The sequence below is a fragment of the Dama dama genome, chromosome 20, assembly GCF_033118175.1.
Source record: "Dama dama isolate Ldn47 chromosome 20, ASM3311817v1, whole genome shotgun sequence".
In the NCBI taxonomy this organism is placed as follows: domain Eukaryota; kingdom Metazoa; phylum Chordata; class Mammalia; order Artiodactyla; family Cervidae; genus Dama; species Dama dama.
Window position 1 is genome coordinate 104899693 of NC_083700.1, and position 22353 is coordinate 104922045.

The 22353-nt window shown below is 54.0% G+C and overlaps 1 protein-coding gene across 1 annotated transcript; it reads left to right on the forward strand.

Annotated features, from left to right (window-relative positions):
- Positions 1 to 1304: 1304 nt before the first annotated feature.
- On the forward strand, positions 1305 to 22115 carry RSPO1 (R-spondin 1). The gene is made up of 6 exons (XM_061120091.1): positions 1305 to 1370; positions 5922 to 6318; positions 17833 to 18024; positions 19985 to 20134; positions 20403 to 20591; positions 21301 to 22115. The coding sequence occupies exons 2-6, from the start codon at positions 6225 to 6227 to the stop codon at positions 21459 to 21461; spliced, it is 786 nt and encodes a 261-aa protein (XP_060976074.1). The 5' UTR covers positions 1305 to 1370; positions 5922 to 6224; the 3' UTR covers positions 21462 to 22115.
- The last annotated feature ends 238 nt before the right edge of the window (positions 22116 to 22353 follow it).

Genomic DNA, 22353 nt, shown 5'->3' on the forward strand with positions numbered 1-22353 from the left:
ATAATACACCAGAGGTCATTCCATCCATCCCCCTGTCACTGTAAACGGCCCTGTGCCCTTGTCTCCATAGTCAGGGCTGCCCCTTCCTCTCCGGAGAAGGAGAGTCCACAGCCTGTCTTGATTACTCACCACCACCCCCACCCCACTCCCCGCATCAGTATAGCTTTTCTGCTCTAACTTAACTCCTGCTAACTACAGTTTAAGCCCAGTTCCCTTTACCCAATCTGAAGTGACACTGAAGAACAGCTGTTTGCCACCCCCAGGAAGTGAGTCTCCCTCCTTCTCCCCTTCAGGCTTGACTTCAACAGCACCTGGGTCACTACAGGTGTCAGCTGCCCTTCAAGACCCATTCCACAAACATTAGCAGGGTCCCTACCATTCTACCTGGCATTTGCATCCTTCATTTCACCACCTCTCAAAGCAGATGAGAGCGCTGAAGCTCAGAGAGGTTAAGTAATTTCGGAATGGCCACACAGCTGGTAAGTGTTGGAGCAGGGATTTGGTATCTAGGCTTTGCTTCAAGATCTGCCTGGCTATCCTGCACCAGCTCCCAGTGGAGGGTCCTCACCTGGGTTCCCTGGAGGTTAGAGCCTCACATTTCGTCTGAACTGGGAAAATGCTCTGAAGAGTTGACTGCTGAGAAGAGGAGAGTGTGGACGGGACCCCAGACTCCCTCGGAGCCTGTTCTTGTCACTTTCCAGGTTCCTGATGGGGAAACTGAGATCTTGCTAGGCTCACGGGCCTGTTGTGACCCCAGGATGCCTGCAGCTGTGCCGGTGCTCTGGCAGCTTGGAATCGCCGGGGATGCAGGGTTGGGGAAGGAGAGGAGGGAGGACAGAGGCTCTGCCCCAGAGTCCAGACCAAGGGTGCAGTTGCCAGCCCTGCGCTCCGAGCGCAGCGCCCCAGCGGAGGCAAGGGCGTGCGGGAGGGGGGCGACGAACTCCCAGGCCTGGCGCTCCAGTCCGTTTTTTGCTGCGGATCCCGGGAAGGGGGGCCGGCTCGGGGGTGGGACTGAAAAGGGGGGGGATTCCCTCCCTCGTGCGCGCGGAGGACTAGCCCCTCTCCCGGCTGGGAGCTCCGGCGGAGCCGAAGCGCAACGGAGAGCCCCAGCGCGGGCGGAGAGCCCGGCGCGGATCGCCCGAGTGGGGACTGTGGAGAGGAGGGCCGAACCGGGCTGCCCCAGAGGACCGATGCGCCGGGTGGGGCGCTGGCCCCGGAGGGCGTGAGCCGCCCGCAGATTGAGCAACTTGGAAACCGGCGGGCGGAGCGCGGGCGCGCTGGGCGCCCAGGACAGTTCCGCGGCGGGCGGGTGAGCCGGCCGCGCCCTCACCCCTCCCGGGCCTGCCCCCGCCGCGGCTGGCAGCGCGGAGGTGAGTCCCCCCGGGAGCTGCCCTGTCCTCCTCCTTAGCGCCCCCTTCCCCTGGGACCTGGGGCGCTTTGGGCCCTCTCTTCGGGGCTTGGCCGAGATGAGTGCCGGGATAGGGGGAGACCGTGAGAGGCAGGGGACTTCTGACTACTCTCGAATCAGCGAGAGCGGAAGAGGGCACCTTTTGGGGCCCCTTCTGCAAGTCCTGCCGCCCCCACCCTTAGCATCCCTCAAGCTCTTAGGCAGCCTCCTAGCGATGCCGCCACCGGTTTGCCCTCAACCCCGCAACCCCCTGCGATCGTCCTCACTCGGAGTTCCGAACTCCCCAAATTCACCAGACCTATTTATTCTCCACCGCCCCCAACCGCAAACCCCCGAAGCAGAAGCTCTTGATTCCTAGTGTCTTCGCCTTGGACTCCCCCGAATCCCACGGCTCCCTGTTACCATCCCCATAACCCCCAGTGCCGCAGCCCGGGCCCGGGTCCGACGTGGCAGACGGTGTGTGCTGCGCCCCTCGGGGCGCTGCGAGGCGGCGCGGTTCACTGTCCCGAGGGTTCGGGCGCCGAGGGACCGTCTTGCTTGGTTGGGGAGAGGTGGCCGCTGTGTGTTAACCCAGGGCTCCCAGGAGGGCTAGGTCGCGCACTTGGGGCAAGGGTTTTCTAGTGAAGCCCGCCTCTCAGAATTGGAGAGTCCTCTTGGATTTGGGGCGGGAGGGGTCAGGCGGGGGACTTCAGGTCCACCTCCCCCTCTCCCCCCTGCACCTGCTGGACCTCTCTAGATGATAGGGAGGAAGACTTTGAGCGCTTGGAGTCGTGTTGCAGGGACGTGAAGGAACACTTCCCCGCTGCCTCTTGGTGTTGGGGGGCGGGGGTTGGCTCGACCCCCACACCTGGCCAGGCTCTGGCGGACAGGTCGGGCGGGCACGTACTTGGTCCCGCCCCCAGCCCAGCAATTCTGCCCCCGTTGGCTGGTCCTCTCCACCATAGCTGATCCCGGGGAAAGCTAATGAGAAATTATCGGAATGGTTTACATTTTTGGGTCTGTATCCGGCCCCGGACCGAGTACCAATTTATCCAAATAGTGTTGCAGGGAAGAAGGTGAAAGTTATTGCAAACTTCTGGGGGCGTTGAGTCTCCGCCCTGCGCCCCACCCCTCGGCTGTGTCCCCCTCCCCCGTGTGTCCTCCCCTCCTGGACCACCTAGTAGGCGGGCCTCTCTCCTTGGCCCCAGCTCTGCCCCTGCCTCCCACTCCTTCCTCAAGCTGGGTCATGCCCTACACCTCTCAGCTCCCTGCCTCTTGCTCTGCCCTCCAGAGTCCCCGCCCGAGCAGCAAACCTTGAGCGGCTCACTGACTGTGTTTATAACCCCGAGACCCTAACCTTTCTGTCTCCATAAAGTGGGACTAACTGTACTTTCCTCCTAGCGTGGTGGTGAGGAGTCAATGAGAACCTCCCGCGTGGCAGGTGGTGCAAGCATGCCATGAATGTGGATCCCTCACCCCAACCCTGGCAGAGACAAAGTGCCCTTCCTCACCCCCACGGATGCCTGAGACCGTGATCACTGCCAGCAGTTCCCATTGCTGGCTCTGCCGGTGTAGAGTGATGGGCCTCCCAAAAGAACCTGCCTGTGCCTTGTAGCCCAGGGGGCAAAGGAAATCAGCCAGAGGAACCAATACAAATGAGGCCGGCTGCTTAAAAGAAAGTCATTAGCTCCTATCCCCTCTCTCAGCTGTGACCCCGCTGCAGGTGTCTATGTGTGTATCACTGCACGTGTGTGGGTGGGGATGAAGAGGGTGGGAACCTCTTATCTGGAGGGACGTGGAGTCAGAGACCTGGGATCTTCTGAGGCTTGCTACTGCAATGTTTCTAGTCTGAGACCTGTCCTGCTTTTAAAATCAGATATATGCAATCCAGAGTTTTCAACTTAAAAAAAAACAAACAGAAGATCTAGTAATGTGGAGCCAGTCTTTGCGCCCATCAACCATCAGCTGGAATGGAATAGCAGATGCTCCCTTTAGATGGGGCATTTGTCTTCCAGTTCACCCCCTCCACACTCTGCGTCCCTCCCATCTGTTGCTTGTATCCCTGACAGAGTGAACACAACCCCTTTGGAGAGTTGATTGTGTATTGAAACTCATCCCATCCCGTGATGGTTGAGGAAGGCCAGAGCCACTTTTCCAGTGGAATTCAGATCGGGAGCCTCCTCCCCACTTCCCCACTGAGATAGGTGGGGATACAGGTGGGAGTGGGTCTGAAGAGCCTCCCTGGCAGGGGGCAGACTGAAAGCTAAGACCGGGGAGGACTGAGGGGGAATTCAGAGGGAAGTAGAGGGTAGGGGAGGAAGGGTGCTAGCCTTTGCTGAGCCCTGAAGCTTGGCATGCTGCAGTCCATGGGGTCGCAAAGAGTCGGACACAACTGAGCGACTGAACTGAACTCAATTGAACTTACTCGGAAGTGCTAGGCGCCTTGCCCTGCAGGCACATGGAGTGCAGAGACGCATAGATCTGTTCTGCCCCAGGACCCCAGGCATACAGTGAGACCAAAGCCTCACAGACCCAGGGTTTAACACCAGCTTTGTCCAATGTGGTCTTCTCCTTCAATGTTTGTCAGGTGGAAAGACTCAGGGCACCCTGAGAATGTATCTGCCAGGGGTCCTCAGACCTTAGTGTGAGAAAGTCCAGCATTAGGGGTTAACTGGATCACTCTGAGCAATCCCTCGGGCCAAGGCAATCAACCATAAAGATAAATGCAAATATGGAAATTGCATCATAGTGCTCAGTGTTACGATTGGTATCCAGATGGTATGAAAACTGTCTTATTGCTTTTTAGATGACCACTGGAATGTAGACACAAAATATAGTCTTGGTCGAAGAAATTGCAACATTTATTGAGTCCTAGTGTGCCAAGCACCTTTCTAAGCAGTTTCATATATTAACTCATTTAAGCTATAAAAAACAACCACCACTCTCCTGTAGATAAGGAAACTGAGGCTCAAACCAGCTAAGCAACTAGGCTAAAGTAACAGCTAATAAGTAGCAGAGGCAACATTCAAAGCCAGGCAGCCTGACTCTGAAGTTTACACCCTTAACCATCATGGTCGACGGCCAGACTCTGGGACTGGGGGCTGAAGACCCCAGTTTGATACACTCGGCCGGACGTCTGTAATCTGTGGGTGGTGAAAGAGTGTGGTGGGGGCTGGGGCAGATGAGAAGGTTCTGGCAGGTCACGCAAGGAGTACTGGAGGGGCAGGTGGGGGCTGGCAGCTGACGGGGCACTGGGGGGTGGCTGGGGGCATCTCCACAGGCTCCGGCCACGGCTCCAGGTGGGATCCATCAGTCTCGTGTAAACACTTCTCACAGGCAGCTTAACCACTTGAGTGTGTCTGGCCTTCAAAGCCAGTGGGAGAGACCGAGGAGGGGTTGCTAAACTCCCTCGTGGGATAATGATTTATCTCCCATGCAGGTGGGCTCCCCTGGGGCCTCCCTGGAGGCGAAGGGGGAAAGACCGGGACACGGTTGGGAGGGGCACTTTCACTCAAGCGTTTCAACTTTCTCATTAGTTAGGCCGAAAGGCAGACAACTCTCAGACCAAACCTGTGAAGTAGGCATATTTATCCCCATTTAATAGATGGGGAAACGGAGAGGCTAAGGGATTCTTTCAAAGGCATCTTAATCAGCCAGTGGGAGAGCGACACTGCCCTGGCGTCTCCAAAGCTTCCTGAAGACTTGCTGTCTCCTCCCATCCCTGTATGAGTGTGGGTGCGTGTGCAGGCCTCATTGTGAAAGTGTGAAGCAAGCTGTGAGTGGGAAGCGGGCTTTCATCTCCTGACTCCCAGGTTGGGCTCCAACTTCCCAGACACATTTCACTGGGGAGGGATCGGTTTCCCCTGCCCCCATCACCCGGGCCAGTGGGTCCAGAGACCTGGCTCTCGCTGGGCTGGGGGATTATCCCCATTCTCTGTGTCTCTGGCCAGGGCGGGCATCGCTGCCTCTTTTATCCTCTCACAAAGGCCAGGCCCGCCGGGCCTGCTGTGTCAGAGTTTCTGTGGCTGGGGGAAGCCTTACTTCCTTTTCTCCCGCCAAGCCCAGAGGGCCACGCTGGGTCTGCCAGCTTGTCGGGGGCCACTGCTCTAGCTCCAGACAGGTGAAAGGCACAGGGGTCACTTGCCGAAGGACAGAGAGAGCTGCTCTTTAAGAGTCATGATGTTACTGCAGCATGAAGTCTGTAGGCTAGACCTAATGAAGGACTTCCAGATAGAGCTGGCTCACTTTGGGCAGGGTGAAAGCCAGGCAGCCAGTTTCCAGTGATCCACAACTTTGATTTGAGTGTCCACCATATTCCAACTACTTGGGTAGCCAACTCCCATCCCACATCAGGGACTTTTGCCAGATAGGAAAAGGAGTCAGTCTCTTCTACAGGGGTGCCAGGTGGGTGACTTGTAATGTTCAAACACTCTGAGTTGTCTCCTGGTAGTGCACCAGATGGGAGGGCAAGAAGCCTAGGTTGGGGGGGCCCACTGGTACCCCAGAATTAACCCTTCTCTCTCCTCCCCAACAGGTTGGTTTTTGGAGGTGTCCTGGCTGAAGTGACAAAGAGTTCTCCCCATGTGACACCCCGAGGTGCCTTTGAGGAAAGCTCTCTGGATCTCTTTATTGGCTGATGGAGAAGTAGGCTCCCCACACCCTCTCTGTCCCCAGCTGAGATTATGGTGGATTTGGAATACAGGGCAGATTTGGGATACAGCCCAGGCCTGGACATCCTGCTGCTGACCCAGCCCCGGAGGCGTTAGCAAGAGCCCTGCGCCGTCCACCCCCGCAGAGACCACCCCTCCTACCAGGGGCCTGGAGCCGGCGAGTGACTATGCGGCTTGGACTGTGTGTGGTGGCCCTGGTTCTGAGCTGGATGCATTTGGCCACCGGCAGCCGGGGGATCAAGGGGAAGAGGCAGAGGCGGAGTAAGTAACGGATGGGGCTGGACCACCGTGGCCCTTGGGAGTGGTGGTGGGGAGGGCACTGTCTGGGGACTGCAACCTTCGGCCGTTGCATTCTGTGATGACCATTGCAGATTTCTGCTTTGTCTATTACAGCTTTGTACATCACTCAGTAGATTATCCAGTTTGTGGATTAATTTATTGAGATTACCCATCCTGTAGATAACTCACTTTGTCTGTTTTCCCCTTTGTAGACGCTGTTTTCTAGATTAACCCCTCTCCTGTGAGGATCCAGTTTGTGGATTATGCCCTTTGATATCACACCAGCTTTGTGTGGTATCCATGGAGATGCTTCCCAGCCCGGTGCCCCTGGGGTCCTCAGTGTCCCTCTTTCACAGACAGGAGTTCAGGGTTCCTTTCATTTAGAGGTCTGAAATACAGCCCTCAGCCTCTTGGGGGCCAGGAAACCCACACAGACAGGCAGTGGGCAACAGACTGCCCAGGTCGTGGGGCAGGGATGGTGGAGCCGAGTATCCGTGGGACTGTCCAGCACTGTGGCTTTTAACCCCGCCCAGTGGGATTCGGGAAGCTGCGCTGAGGGGCGATAGGAGGCAGTGGGCACAAGGCCGGCCCCGCCTCCCTTCAAACCAGAGCGGCGGCACTCTTCCTTGCTCTCAGGAAGATTCCACATAAGGTGTCATTGGAAGAAGAGGGTTCTCACGGCCTAAATAAAATCCCATCATTGTGCAAATAGGAAAACTGAAGCTACGAACAGGGAAGAGACGGCAGTCTAAAAGACACACAGTCAGTGTTGGAACCTAGGTCTGCTGGTTCCTGTGAGCCCAGTCTTCTTGACAACAGAGCCTGATGGAGTATTTACCTGTCCTCACCATTCTCCCTGTCTCTCCCAGGATCCTGCCCTAGGCCGTCCTGAGAGCAGGTCCCCCATCCTTCCCTCAGCACCTTCAGCGATGGAGGTTCGGGACATGCCATCATGTCATGGGAGTGGCCCCTGGGTGTGTGGTGGAGGCCCGACCCAAGTCTGCCTGTCTCTCAGCATCCCCCAGAAGAGATGTCGTGCCCCCAGATGGGCAGCTCCTCTCACGTCTAGCCCCACCACCTCTTGCTTCACTTCTTAGGCCTTCAGCCCAAGGCCCACCAGGAAGGGCTGAAAAGCAATGGAGTTCTGTCGGGTCTCCACGGGAGTGGCCGAGGCCAGACTCCAACCCAGAGAGAGACGCTCAGGGAACTGGTGAAGCTGAAAATCCCCGGCTTAACAAACAATTAGAGACGGTTAGGTTTAATCAGCAGCGAGGCCTTGATTTTCCTCCCTTCTCGTCTGTTGTGGCCAGTATTTTGGTCTCCACTGGCCAGATGCGGTTTAGCGATTTATAATCAGTCTCCTCTATTTCCGAGAGGAGAGAGAAAACGAGAAAGGCCACTCACCATCATGTGATGTGCATTAATGGTCACACTTCCGCTGCTGAGCCACACACTCACCTACACCAGAGGGTCAGGAGACCTGGGTTCATCTTTTGTACTTAGGAAAAAAAAAAAAAAGTACTGGCCTGGCCATCAGAATGGGCCGGTCCTAGCAACAGCCAATCAAATGCAGTCATTTTGATGTTTCCACTTTTGATACAGCCACATCCCACAGCCTTGGTAGCACGTAGCCCAGTGTCTATTACCAAGCAGTATGAGTGACAGACATCCTTAATGGTGAGATGCAAGGACAGGGGGAGAGGTGGGTAAGACTCAGGGTGCAACGAGGGTCCAAAATGGACAGAGGCTCAGAGAGAGGTGACTCTTCTCTTCCTCTCTTTAAATTAATTTTTATTGGAGTATAGTTGATCTACAATGCTGTAAGCTTCCACTGCACAGCAAAGTGCACCAACCACATGTATACATAGATCCACTCTTTTCCAGTTTCTGTTCCCATACAGGTCACCACAGAGCATTCAGTAGAGTTCCCTGTGCTATAGAGTAGGTCATAATTTGTTATCTATGCTATATACAGTAGTGTGTATATGTTAATCCCAATCTCCCAATTTATCCCTCTCCCCACTGTCCCTCTTGTTAACGCTCTTGGGAACCTAGATGTTGCTAGGCAATACTCGTGAAATTGTAACCATAAAACTGCAAGTATGATTGTATAGGAATACAGTGAGGGTTACATGAGATAATAGACATACTGTGAAACATTTGTGAAATATGAAGCTCTGTATGGCTGGGATGCATGTCATTTAAAACAATTTTTATTGGAATATAGTTGACTTACAATGTTGGGTTAGTTTCAGGGGTACAGCAAAATGAATCAGTTATACATGTACATACATCCATTCTTTTTAGATGCATGTCATTGTTGTATAAACAACGTGTGGGCCATTTTGCCCCAGAGTTTCCAGGGGAGTTAGGGGAGGGATGCAAGGATGGAGACAGCATGTGTGGCTGCTCTGGTCCCCACCACATGCAAAGGTAGTGGGCAGCCTCGGGGGCAGGGGTAGGCTTGCTGTATATACAAGCCTCAGGTCTGTCGACCCTGTCACTGTGTGACTGCCTGCTGGTGGGACCACCAGAAGTCACCTGATAGAGCTCTGATCTAGAACCACACACCAGTTTTGAGTCCAGAAGCATATGGTCTCGGCTGTGAGTGATGGTGTCCCTGCAGGAGGTAAGACATGCAGCTGTGAGTCCTGAGCCCTGGCAGAGCATTCCCCACCCCTTCCCACTCACGAGGACCCCTCCCCTTCCCCGAGCCCTCTGTCCACTCACCCTCACTGCCCCTCGTCCTCTCCTGACCCCCTTTCCCCCTGGACTTCCTGCCCTTCATGGGGATCGCACTTGCTCTCACCATGCCTCACGCTGAGTGCCCCTCCTACTGAGACCCTCTCGCATCTGATTCCTGGGCCTTTTTACTCAGTCCTGCCCCCACCTCCCCATGAAGCCTGCATTCCTTCACTGAATCCTGACTCTTCTTCCATTTCTCTAACTTTTATTGGAGCATAGTTGATCTACAATGCTGTAAGCTTCCGCTGCACGGCAAAGGGCACCAACCACATGTATACATAGATCCACTCTCTTCCAGACTCTCTTCCCATACAGGTCACCACAGGGCGCCGAGTGGAGTCCCCTGTGTAATAGAGCAGGTCATCGTTCGTCATCTGTGCTATATGTAGTCATGTGTATATGTCAGTCCCAATCTCCCAATTTATCCCTCTCCACTGTCCCTCTTGGTAACCATATGCTTGTTTTCTACATCTGTGACTCTATTTCTGTTTTGTAAATAAGTTCATTTGTACCATGTTTTTACCTTCCACATATAAATGATATCATATGATATTTGTCTTTCTCTGGACTCCCCTTTTTTGGCTCCTTCTCACTGCCCCGTCCTGCATCTGAAGCCTTCACCTCCTCCCCCAGAAGAGGGTCTGTAGAGTCTCTCTTCCATGGCTGAAGCCTCGTTCACTCCTCTCTTCATTAATTTCTATTGGAGTATAGTTGCTTTACAATGCTAGTCTCTGTGACACAGCAAAGTGAATCGGTTATGTGAATACACATATCCCCTCCTTTTTAGACTTCCTTCCCATCTGGGTCACCGCAGAGCACTGGATAGAGTTTCCTGTGGTATAAAGTAGGTTCTCATTAGTTATGCATTTTGTATGGAGTCGCGTATATATGTCTTGGGCCCTTCCTCATGAGTCCGTTTCGAACCCACAGAGCCTGGTCCTGGGTGCAGAGATGGATTTTGAAGCACCCACAGGTGATGGGGAGCAGACAGTTTCAACCTAGTGTGCTCGTGAGAGCCCCAAGAGTGACTCTTGAGATGTAATTTTAACGATGAGATAGTAAGGAATCTGCCTGAAATGTGGGAGACCTGGATTTGATCCCTGGGTTGGGAAGATCCCCTGAAGCAGGGCATGCCAACCCACTCCAGTATTCTTGCCTGGAGAATCGTCATGGACAGAGGAGCCCAGTGGGCTACAGCCCACGGGGTCACAAAGAGTCAGACACGCCTGGGCGACTAAGCACAGCACAGGTGATCTGCAGGCCAGGGAGTGGGGCTGGGGGGAGTGAGGGGGAACCCAGGCAGCATCCAAAGGTGAGGAGCTGGGACTGTGCAGGAAATGGGGTGCAGCTGTGGGGAGAGCTGGAGAAGTGGTTTCTGGGTGCAGTTCTCGGGAGCCCTGGGGTTTTCACTAGAACTGCTCTGCTTGGTTTGCTTTATACATGGAGGCTCTTGTCTACAGAAAAGAAGGGTTGTGCTCTTAAAACAAAAAGCCGAACACCCATGGGGGTAGAGCAATGAAAGCTGCCCGGGAGCTGAGGGAGTGCTGCGGGCCATGCTGCAGAAATGGGCAGAGGTCAGAGGGTGGAGCTCTTGGTACCTGCCAGGCTGGGAGTTGGCCCTTGACCCTGACTTGAGCTGCCGGTAATGAGGACACCCCCTGAGAGGTTTGAATCAGAGGAGTAGCGCTTGATCCAGCTGTAGTGGGGCGTGAGGGGAGGGAGCTTGAGGTGGGAGACCAACAGACCAGTTAAAGGCTATGTGGACCCAGGTGAGAAAAAAGTGCAGGGAAACTTAGCTCATTCTTCAACAGTTGAGTTGAAGAATGCCAGTCTTCCCAGGGGGATGTGCCCGGGCACCAGGGCACCAGGAATGGAGAGCATGTGGCCTCTGCCTGCTCAGTGAGGCCCTGGGTCCTGTCATCCCAGACTTCACTTCACCTCCACCCACTTAACTCAGGGGTCTCTCCTGGAAACTAATTCCTCCAAGACTAGATACCACCCTAAACCACGGTCAACCCTCTGTGTCGTGGAGCTTTTCCCTCCCCTGCCGTTGATCCTCACCCAACCCCCAACCACTCATTTCTATCCTGTCCCACGCCCCATACTTTATCAAACACCCAGTGAGCTCTGCTCATATAGCCACTTTCCTGAGCCTCTGTCTCACTCGCCACATCCTCAGCCCTACATTCTGGGAGAGTCCTATCCTTTGGTGGAGCCTCACCCCTTACTGGGCTCCCATTTAGAAACAAGGCAGGCTGCACTCTCCAAAAACTCTTTCCAATGGGAGAAAAAGACATATTAGCTGATAATAATGAAGCATGGCAGTGTCTACTCTGATGGATTCAAGTACTGGGGGCAGGGAACACAGAGAAATACTCTGTATCCAGATTTTACCAGGAGGCAAGATCAAGGGAGACTTCTTGGAGGAGGTGACTTTAGTTCTGAGGCTTGAAAGTGTTAGGTTTAGGAAGTGATAGAGGGTGTTCCAGACAGAAGGACCAACTTGAGCAAAGACACAGAGATGTGAAGTAGTGTGATGTGTTCAGAGAAACGAAAATAGTTCCCTATTGCTTAGAGGTAGTGTTAAGAGATAAAGTGGGTGGGATCAGCTCATGAAAGTTTTTAGGCCAGGTGGAAGAGCTGAGTCTTAATTCTGCTGCAGATAGGGAGCTATTGATGGGTTGTGGGCTTCCCTCGTAGCTTAGTTGGTAAAGAATCTGCCTGCAATTCAGGAGACCTGGGTTTGATCCCTGGGTCAGGAAGATACCCTGGAGAAGGAAATTGCAACCCACTCCAGTATTCTTGCCCGGAGAATCCCATGGACAGAGGAGCCTGGGAGGGCTTGCAAGTCCTTGGGCTTGCAAAGAGCTGGATACAACTTAGCGATTAAACCACCGACCACCAACAGGCAGGGGCACGACGCCATGAATTTGAGTTTTGGAAAGATCTAAGATGAGAAATTCGGGGACTTGAAACAAGTGAAGTCCCTAGAGAAGAGGCTCTGTGGCCAGAAGCCATTCTTCAAGGGGCAGGGCTGAGTCACCCTGGGGCAATGCCTGATTACAGAAAAATCAGCTTGAAAGGAGTTTGCACAAGGATGAAGGAGGCAAGAAACAGCAGGGAATGGAGGAGACAGCCTTGACTTCCTGGCTCAGTGCAGTGGGCTCCATGGAGTGCTTAGGAGGTGGGAGGCAGTGAGGAGTGGAGAGTATGGTGGGGGTAAGAAGAGCAGAACTTTAATGAGTGAGTTTTGTGAAGAAGTTGGAAGGAGGCCCCCTGAGCTCTTTGAGCACCCTCCCCATCACTGAGCCCACCCATCCTCAACCAGGCTCCGTCCCTGCAAGGCACACGCCTTCCCATCATAGGCAGAGAAGCCAGAGGGAGTGTTTCAAATTGTGAACCAATCATGCCCTTCTGAGGTCCTTCCATTGCCGGTTAGAATAAAGCTCTATTTTCCATTTCACGGATGCACTAGGATGGTTGGGGCCTCAGAGCTTTTGCCCAGGCTTCTCTGGTCTGCACACCCTCTTCACCTAGCCTGCTTGGTAAGGGTTCATCCTCCAGTGCTCCTCCATTCCCCAAAATGTGCAGCCAGCCCTAGGTGGGCATCTGTTGCTGTTGCTCCATATCCCCAACTCCTAGCAATTCTGGACACACATTAGGTGTGCAGTGAACGTCTGTGGAATGAATAAGCCTCAGTTTCTCCCTTTGAATCATTATGTAACCTCTGCCCACACCCAGCATCTCCTTGGACACCCCCTCTCCCAGCACACACAGCCCCCTTCCCTCTGGCTCTCCATCCCCTCACTGCTTATCTTTTTGCCTTACTAAGCTGAGAACTCTCTTTGATTCCCATCCCCCTGGATAAGTGTTCCTTTCCTCACTGAACTGCCCCTGCCCATCCTGGAGCCCCTCTCCTCCTTGCTCAGCACCCCTCTCCTTCCTGAACCCCCAGACCTCACGGAGCCCAGCTTCTAGTCCCCTGTCCCTGACCCCAGTCTCAAGCCTCAAGGCTGGTCCTACTGGCTGAGTTCTGTGTCTTGACCCTCTCGTATCCTTGGGTCTTCACCATCACTCCCTGCCTCTGTCTTGTGATCACAGTCCCCGCTCCCAGCGGGTCTCTCCTTACTGTCTCTTTCTGTGTTCTCTGACCTTCTCCTCACTTTATCCCTCACCTCCATCCCCTCCACTAACTGTTCAGCCCCCTGTGGTTTGGCCTGAATCCCACCACTCCACCAGAAATGCCCTTCTTGAGGTCACCCAATCATCTCTTCCTGCATGTGTCATAGGTTTTCCCAGAGGTCCTGGCTGTGGTCTCCTCCCAGCATGGGCCCTGCAGATCTCACCCTCTTCCACTCAATTTCCATCTCCCACCCCAGGGTCCTCCCATCTCCCCAACAATTCCTTCTCAGCTTCTTTCCAGGCCCTTCCTCTGCTTGTGTGTTTAATGCGAGTATTGCCCAGGACTCAGCTCTTGGTCCTCTTCTCAAGCTGCACCACTTCTTCCCCGGGATGCTTTCCCCTCCCACAGATTTAATCCCCAATGACAGCTCCCAGCATGGATCCCTGAGTTCTCTCCCCCTTTCCACAGCCTGCCTCTTAAATGAGATGGTTCTCCACCTTCCTTTACTCCTTAACCACTGCCCTCCCCTCTCCACCTCAACCAGGGATGCCAACAGCCTGTTTGTGGCTGGGTCCTTACATGACATCTCAGCAGCACTTGGCGTTGGGCTCCCCTCTCCTCCCTTGAGTGTCCTCTTCTCTCGACTTCCATGATGCAGCATGCTCTGAGTGTCCCTACCTGTCTGGGTGCTTCTCCTCGACCTCTTAGCTAACCCTTCTTCTTCTTCTGTCCTTCTCTTCAATGTCTAATGCCTTTTCTCACTGTCTGCTCCCACGTCCCTAGCCATCTCATTGATGTCCTGGCCTTTGATGACTGTTTTATATTAAGGACTCCATGTGTCAGTCTCCAGCCAAAATGTTTCTCTTGAGTTCCAGACCCACAGGTTCTGCTGCCTACTAGATACCTTCCCAAGGGCATCCCACAAGAACCACAAACTCAACCCAACTCATCATTTCCTCCACTTGAATCTGCTCCTTCTCCTGTGGGCCCTCTCTTGCTGAAGAGCCAGTGGCTATCCCATTACCCAAGCTCAACATCTGGGCATCATCCTTGACCTGTGCTTTCCCCCAGCCCTCACCCCCATGTCCAGTCCATCACCTAGTCTCCTTGATTCTACCGCCTGAATATCTTATGTGCGTCTATACCTTTCTACCTTTCCATCCTCCTGGTTCAGCTCCATCTCTTGGAACCTGGAAGTCCCCCTCCCTCCAGGTTTGCCATCTGTACAATGCATTCTCCACACTACAGAGGGATCTTTCTAAAATGGAACCCTGGCCATGTCTCCTGTTTTAAAGCCCCTAGGGACTACTTGTGGCCTTTAGAATAATATCTATACTCCTTTTTTTTTACAGGTGCAAGGCCCTTCCTCCTCTGCCCCCTGCTTTCCTCTCCACTCACTCCATGCACCAGCCATGCTGAATGAATTTCAGATGCCCATGGGCTGTACTTTCTCTTACATGTCATTGAGGCCTCTGCAGGGAAATGCACACAGAGATTTGTTGTTGGTTGTGTGCGAGGCAGACAGCAGGATTCTAAGAAGGCCCTTTGCAAATGTGCCCTTCACTAAAGTAATAAGGAAGGAATATATGAGTTATGGGAATATAACCATAGACACCTACAAATGGAGCACCTGGATGACTTTGGTTCTTTTTGTTCAGTTTCTCATTTGTGTCTGACTCTGTGACCCCATGGACTGCAACATGCCAGGCTTCCCTGTCCTTCACCATCTCCCGGAGTTTGCTCAAACTCATGTCCATTGAGTCAGTGATGCCATCCAACCACCTCATTCTCTGTCATCCCCTTCTCCTCCTGCCTTCCACCTTTCCCAGCATCAGGGCAAGCCAAAAACCTAGAGGGAGCCTTCATTTCAGCCACAAATTGAATAAAAACCTTGAGTCATAGACAACTTAGTATCTTTGGAGTGGAAGTGGTACCTAAAATCTACAGTGACTTATTCATGTGGAATATAGCTGAATAACAGCCCAAAGTAGAAAACCAGTCCCAAGCAGGCTCCCTCATAACTCTGATACCACATTTGGAGTCCTTTCCTCTTACAATGACCCAACCAACGAGAGCGATATTAAGTTTTAAATTTGTTGATTAGCTAAATGGTAACACTGACTCTATGTAAATAAGTTCTTTATTTGAACAATCAGTCTGGTCAAACCTTCAGTTTCCCTGTCACCCCTGGTTTTCATAAACTTTTTCTCACTGCCTGGAATTCATACTGGCTGTGAAGCCTTGTTTAAGTAATTCAGCCTTTCTTATTTCCTCATCTGTGAAAAAGAGGAGGAAAAAAAAGTAGTATCACCCACTTCATGGGTTTTAAGGATCAAATGAGCTAATACTTGCAAAGCACTGAGAGCAGTGCCTGCAACAGAATAAGTGCTCAGCCTTTAGGAGTAAGCTACAGAGGTTATGATTAAGATTTTGTTGTTGTTGTTTATCATTATTGTGTTTACTATTCCGCTTTTCTCCTCTGCTCACCTTTCTCATCCTCATTCTCTTGTTCTGAAATCAGGGATCATTCCTAGAGCTGGAGCTCTCCCCCTCAGCCCTCCAGAGCAAGCATCTTCATCTCCCTTTTTAGGTGGTGGGAAGAGAGGCCCACAGGATGCAGAGTTTCGCCCAGGGTCATAGGCTAGGCATTTGACTTCAGGTCCAACCAGCGAAGTCTAAGCCATGCGTCCTCCATTGCTGCACGATCTTCTGTGATCTCTGCTCTGATTCCGCTGGCTGGCTGCCTCCAGCCTGTGTACAACTCCTCACTGCCTGGTTCCTCTTTTAATGACTGGTCCCACCCATCCCCTAAGCCAGAACCCTGGGAAGTACCCCAGCCTCTGATTGGTCACAATGGCCATACTGATTGTATTTCCTAAGTATCTCTCAAATCATTTTCTCTCCATCTCCACTGAACAGAACTTGGTTTTGGACTCTCTCATCTTTCTCACCTGGATGATCTGCTCAGCTTCCTCCCAAATGGTCCTCCAGTCTCTGGTCTCTCCCCAGGCTGCAGAGGAGGCTTCCCAACCTGTAAATCAGACTGGATCTTGCTCCTGCTTAAAACTTGCTGATGACTTTTTTATTTCATCAGTTCTGAGAAAGGTCCCCCTAAAACATTGTGAAACAAGGGTTCTGTGGCCAAAATGTCTTGGAAGTGCAGCTCATGCTGTCTCCCTCTTAGAAAGTCACTTAAAATCACAGAAGCATAATGAAATGAAATGAAACATTAATCACTCCCAGTCGTGTTCGACTCTTTGCGATCCCATGGACCATAGCCAGTCAGTGTCCTCTGTCCATGGGATTCTCCAGGCAAGAATACTGGATTGAGTTGCCATTCCCTTCTCCAGGGGATCCACAAAGGCTGCAAAAAGCCCTGGAGTAGAAAAAATCCAGTTTAGACTTGTTGGACACGGTGGTTCTTAGATATATTCTCAGATATATCTAATGCAATGGCCTTTTCTCCACATCTTCCTATGAACATTCAGGGGAATCCTGTTCCAAGAAATATTCTTTGGAAAATGCTGCAAGATAGAATTCAAGTCCATTGCCATGACATAAAAGGTGCTTAAAAATAAGACTACTTATCTTTCACCACTCCCCTCCCCACCTCTCATGTACCCCCAATCTTCCTGTTTCCTTCAGGTCACTTTACACCTCTGTGGTCTTGCCCCTAGAGGGCCCTAGTCTCTACTTCCCGATGGACAAATCCTTATTCATTCTTGAAGAGTTGACCCAAATGGCCCCTCTTCTGTGATTCCTTCCTTCTTTCTGGATTCTCTTGATCCTCGTGGCTGCCAGCATGTGTCTGTTTGTAGGTCTGTCTGTTCCTTGGAGAGATCAGTTCAGGATAGCCAGGGGTCTTTGCTTCCATGTCCCTAGCACTTGCACTGCTTGTGGTACCTGGGTGGGGCCAGGTGAGTGTTGGCTGAACAAGTGAAGGAGGAAACGAGATCATAGGTCTGAAACTCAACCCTGGGGTTGGGGACCTCACTGGCTCAAAGGATGGTTCCAACCTCAGCACCTTTGACATCTTGGACCAGATTGCTGTTGTGGGGGCTGCCCCACACATTGTAGGATGTTTAGCAGCATCCCTGGCCTCTGTCTCCCAGAGGCCACTAGCAACCCCCTCCCCAGTGTGATCACCAAAATGCCTCCAGACTTTGCCAAAAAGTCTGCTGCCCTGAGGAGCAGACTCATGTCTGGTTGAGACCACTGTTCTAGACATAGGTTATTCCAGTTGTCTTCCTGTCTCAGGGTAGGTGGCCTTTTTCTCATTATCCCTCTTGTCCTTAAAATTTTCTCAGGGCTGTGTAAATTTCAGGCTTCAGCACCTTCTCTGAAGATGGTGGAGCAAGTCTGGGGGGTGAGCCTGTGTTGCTCCTGGAGCTAAGGGGGCGTTTAGGGTGGATGGCAGCTCTTGCTGTGCTAGTTCCCTTGAAAGCACATGCTGGGAAGGTCTATAAAGGAGCCTTGCAGAGAGCTGCTAGCCTGGCCTGCACTTTCAGAGAAGCACATTCATTCTGTAGGCTGAAACTCCTGTCTACTCACTTTCCATCCTTGTGGGAGCCTGGGAAAGACGGAGGCCTCTCCCAGAGCTGCCTCTCACCCTTGCTCCATCCTTGCAGTCAGCACCGAGGGAAGCCAGGCCTGTGCCAAAGGCTGTGAGCTCTGCTCGGAGGTCAACGGCTGCCTCAAGTGCTCGCCTAAGCTGTTCATCCTGCTGGAGAGGAACGACATCCGCCAAGTGGGCGTCTGCTTGCCGTCCTGCCCACCTGGATACTTTGATGCCCGCAACCCTGACATGAACAAGTGCATCAGTGAGTGTGGGCAGGGCTGGGGAAGGGTGCTGGAAACTCTGGATATGGGGCGGAGGTGCTTGGAACTGTTGATGGGCTGCAAGAGGAGTGAAGGAGATGTTGAGGAGGGGAGTTCCTGATTCAAATATCCAACTGCTGGCCAGACATTTCCCCAGACATCCACCCACATTTCCAGCCTGTAACGAAGCTGCATCTCCTCCCTCCAAACCTGCACTGACTTGTGTTCCCACAGGTGACTCTCAGTGTCCCAACCCATCACCCAAGGCACAGACCTAAGAGCCAACCTCTCATCTATGCCCCCACCTTAGCCATTCAATAACCACATTGTGCCTCCTCCAGCTCCTTTCCTTCATCACTGCCATTGTCTTATCCAGGTTCCCATCCCCTCTTTCCTGGACCACTGCAATAACCTCCATCTGTCCCCCAACCCTCATCTCGTTCCCTTTGACCCTCCCTCTGCCCTGCAGCCAGAAAGATGCTTCTGAGACATATAACCTAAAAAAATCGCTGCTGACTCCACTGACTGCAGGGAAATTCAAGCCCTGGTCAGCCTTCTCTCCCCATCCTCCCCACCCCCCATCTCACTCTGCTCTGCTCTCTCACACCAGCTACAGTTTCACGTGCCCCGAAGCATGTGCTGTCACACCTCTCTCTCAGCTGGGGGCCACGTGGTGAACCCTCTCCCATAAACAATGCCAGTGACCCTCTCATTTTGTTCAGAGCCTTGGAGTTTAGCATGCTTTTCCAGACCTTCTATCGGTTCAGCCACATGAGCACCTTGGGAGGGAGACAGACCTAAGTGATGGTACCCTTTTCATAGCTGATAACATCAAGGTCCCAGGGAAATGTCTGAGGGGAGTTCAGCCGACTTGGGTTCTAAATCCCAACTCTGCTGCTTGTTCATTGTGTGACCTTGGGCAAGTTGCAGCCTCTCCAAACCTCATCTTCAAAATGTGGGTGTTCATTTTTACCCCCAGGATTGTTGTGAGAGGCGTATGTCAGCCCTGAGTGTCTGGCACAAAATAAATTGAGCAGCTCTTATTCTTATTTTTGTTTGTGTTTTGCCTGCCACCAAACCCAGGACTCAGAGGCCAGGAGGCACAGAGGAGGGTGGGGTGGGGGTGGGGAGCTTATGAGGATGTAGGTGGGACCCCAGGACTGCCCTCTCGGTCCTCGGTCCTCGGGGATCTGGGTAGGGCATTCCTTGCTATGCCTGCTCCTGGGAAACTGGCAGCCCAGGCTTCAGAGGCGGGACTGGGAGGAAGTCAGCTCCGCCCACAGTCCGGGAGGGGAGAGATTGTGAAAGACCCCTCCGGCTTCCAGCCTAGCCCAGCCACCCTCACCCCCCACCTCCCCGCAGGAGGGAGAGCTGGCAGGAGGGCATCAGGGAGGGACCCAGGAGTCTGACCAAGGTGGTTCCTGGAACTCGGCCTTGCAGAGGCAGAGGAATTTGCCCCAGGATGGCTCCCCATCCTCCAGGCAGATTCTTGCTTCCCTGGGCAGGAGGAGAACCAGGCTTTGGGGTGTTGTGGATGCCCAGCAGTAGGGGAAGAGGAGACCACACAGCCACTCTCAGGGTGTCATTGTATCCCTCAGTTTGGCTCTGATTAGGTGGTCCTTAGGGTGCCCTGAGATGCTAGGACCCTCCTCTCGCCCCCACCAATCTCCTGTCCTCCGAACCCAGCTCTCTTGGGCCTCCCCTTCCCTTCCGGGCCTGCAGGGGGGCTGGGTTGGGCAGCTGGGGGGTGGGGAGAGTCCCAGCCGGCCTTCAGGAGGGGCTGTTTTGGCCTCCTCTCTCCCCACCTCTTGCTTTCATTTCTCTCCCTCCCAAGACTCCACTGCGGTAGTGGCAGCTCCAGGCCACTGTCCTGCCCTGTGTGGGTGGGTGGGCACGGGGATGAGGGGAGGGGTCCGTCTGGGGCTGGGACAGAGCCCCACCCCCGGTCTGGCCCCCCCTCAGAATGCAAGATTGAGCACTGCGAGGCCTGCTTCAGCCACAACTTCTGCACCAAGTGTCAGGAGAGCCTGTACCTGCACAAAGGCCGCTGCTACCCCGCCTGTCCCGAGGGCTCTGCGCCTGCTGACGGCACCATGGAGTGCAGCAGCCCGGGTAAGGGGCAGGGTCTGGGCCGGAGAAGGGGCGGCCCGGGTGGGAGCGGCCCCCAGGGAGAGCGTGGTGCAGAGAAAGCTCATGACCACCACGCCCTGAGTTTCTCTGGGGACTTTTATACGCTCTCGACTATCAGGATGCCTCTGGCCTGGGGCTGAGACCGAGAGCAGGTGGGAGAGGCTCCCCGGGGCGCACCCTGGTGCCAGGCGATGGGCCAGGCGAGGAGCCGTGACCCCTTCCTCCCCTTGCTTCCCTCCCCTCCCACCAGCACAATGTGAAATGAGTGAGTGGTCTCTGTGGGGGCCTTGCTCCAAGAAGAAGAAGCTCTGTGGCTTCAGGAGGGGCTTGGAGGAGCGGACGCGGAGGGTGCTCCACGCCCCCGGGGGAGACCACGCCTTATGCTCCGACACCAAGGAGACGCGGAGGTGCACGGTGCGGAGGACGCCCTGTCCGGAGGGTGAGCTGCGGCCTGGGGGTCAGCGGCCAGCTACGGGAGGTCTGAGCGCCTCTGTTTCCTACCTGTGACCCAGAAGAGTGCTCGGGCCAGGGCCAGATGAGGCATCCTCAACTCAGGACCCCATGCTGTGCAAACCCGTGCCAGGCAGACAGGGCTGCCCGCGGCTGCGTGGGGTGGCGGGAAGATTGTGTGGTCCTATCCCTCCCCACTGCTTCTGATTCAGGGGATGTTGGCACCGGACCGGCCCTTAGAAGGGGAGCTTGGAAGTGGGGTGCGAAGGCCCAGAGAGGGGCAGTGATTTGGCCGAGGTCACACAGCCCGCCCGTGGCAATGATGTGGCAGTGGTGTGGGATGGAGGCCTGGGGAGCCGTCCTGCCTGTCCCCAGAGCTGCAGTGACTGGTTGGGAGATGCCTCGGGCCATTGGGATCCAAGGTCTGAGGAAACGTGAGGAAAGAGGAGCCGGTTCCGTTCAGGTGGAGAGTGGAAAGGTTCATGTGGGACCCCCCTCAGTACCCATGTTGCAGGGCCCTGTGCAGGGCCCGCTGGTCCGAGGAGGCCGGGAGGGCGCCCCGACCGCCTCTGGGCCTCCTCCCCAGCCCCCCTGCCCCACTTCCTCACCACATTCTTCCTCCCGCTCTTGGCCTTGCCCAGGGCCTCCTGCTGGGTCAGGACGCCCTTGGTTGACTCTTCCTGCTGTTGGGGTTCCAGGGCAGAAGAGGAGGAAGGGCGGCCAGGGCCGGCGGGAGAACGCCAACAGGAACCCCGGCCGCAAGGAGAGCAAGGAGGCGGGCACCGGCGCTCGGAGACGCAAAGGCCAGCAGCAGCAGCAAGGGACAGTGGGACCGGTCACCTCCACGGGGCCCACCTAGGGACCCTGTTCAGCCTCCCGGTCCATGCAGGAGTCCAGTGCCGCTCTGTGTGATGAGAGCTTCACTGAACTTGAGCACTGGGGGCAATGCGTACACACCCTCTCCATACATACAGGAACACACAGACACATGCACACAGACCCCATGTCCAAACAGGTAACTGACATACGTGCAAACATGTGTGCATGCATGCACGCACGCACACACACACATCGAGGCTACTGGCAGACACTTCTGTCCCTCGGACATCACTGTGTGAGCAGGGCGGGGAGGCAGAGGGGTCATCTCTGCCCCTCAGAGGTCCAAGAGGCACACACTTGGTTTGTGACGCAACCAGTGGACGCATCAGAGAGAATGTTGACCAGCATCCAAGCTCAGACTCTGCAGAGTGGAACCTTCTGGAGGAGTTCATAGGACCAGCCTGCGTGGCAGACAGCAGCCAAAGCTTGAGGACTGGTCAGCATCTCCAGCTGTGTGACTTTATCCTTGGAGAGTACTGTTACACATTCATATCAGGGCTTTCCTGACTCTGAAAACTGCTTAAAGGTTTATTTCAAATTAAAAACGAAAACCTACTGACCACAGTAGCCACAGGTACTATGTTTCTTTTCTGGGTACAGGGTTTGGTGGAGTGCGTAGGAGAGCAGGAAGAGACAGGGCTGAATTTTAAGAGACCCCTGCTGGCCTCCTCCACAGAGGGTCTGGAACAGCAGGAAAATTGGAGGGGGGGGGGTGATATGCGGGGCAGTAACCAGATTCTCTACATCTTTGTTACTCAGAGGGTGGCCTGTGGACCAGCATCAACATTATAAGCAGGCAGCTTGTTAGAAATGAGAATTAACAGGTCCCATCCCAGACCTGATGAACCGGAGCCTGCATTTTAACAAGGTTC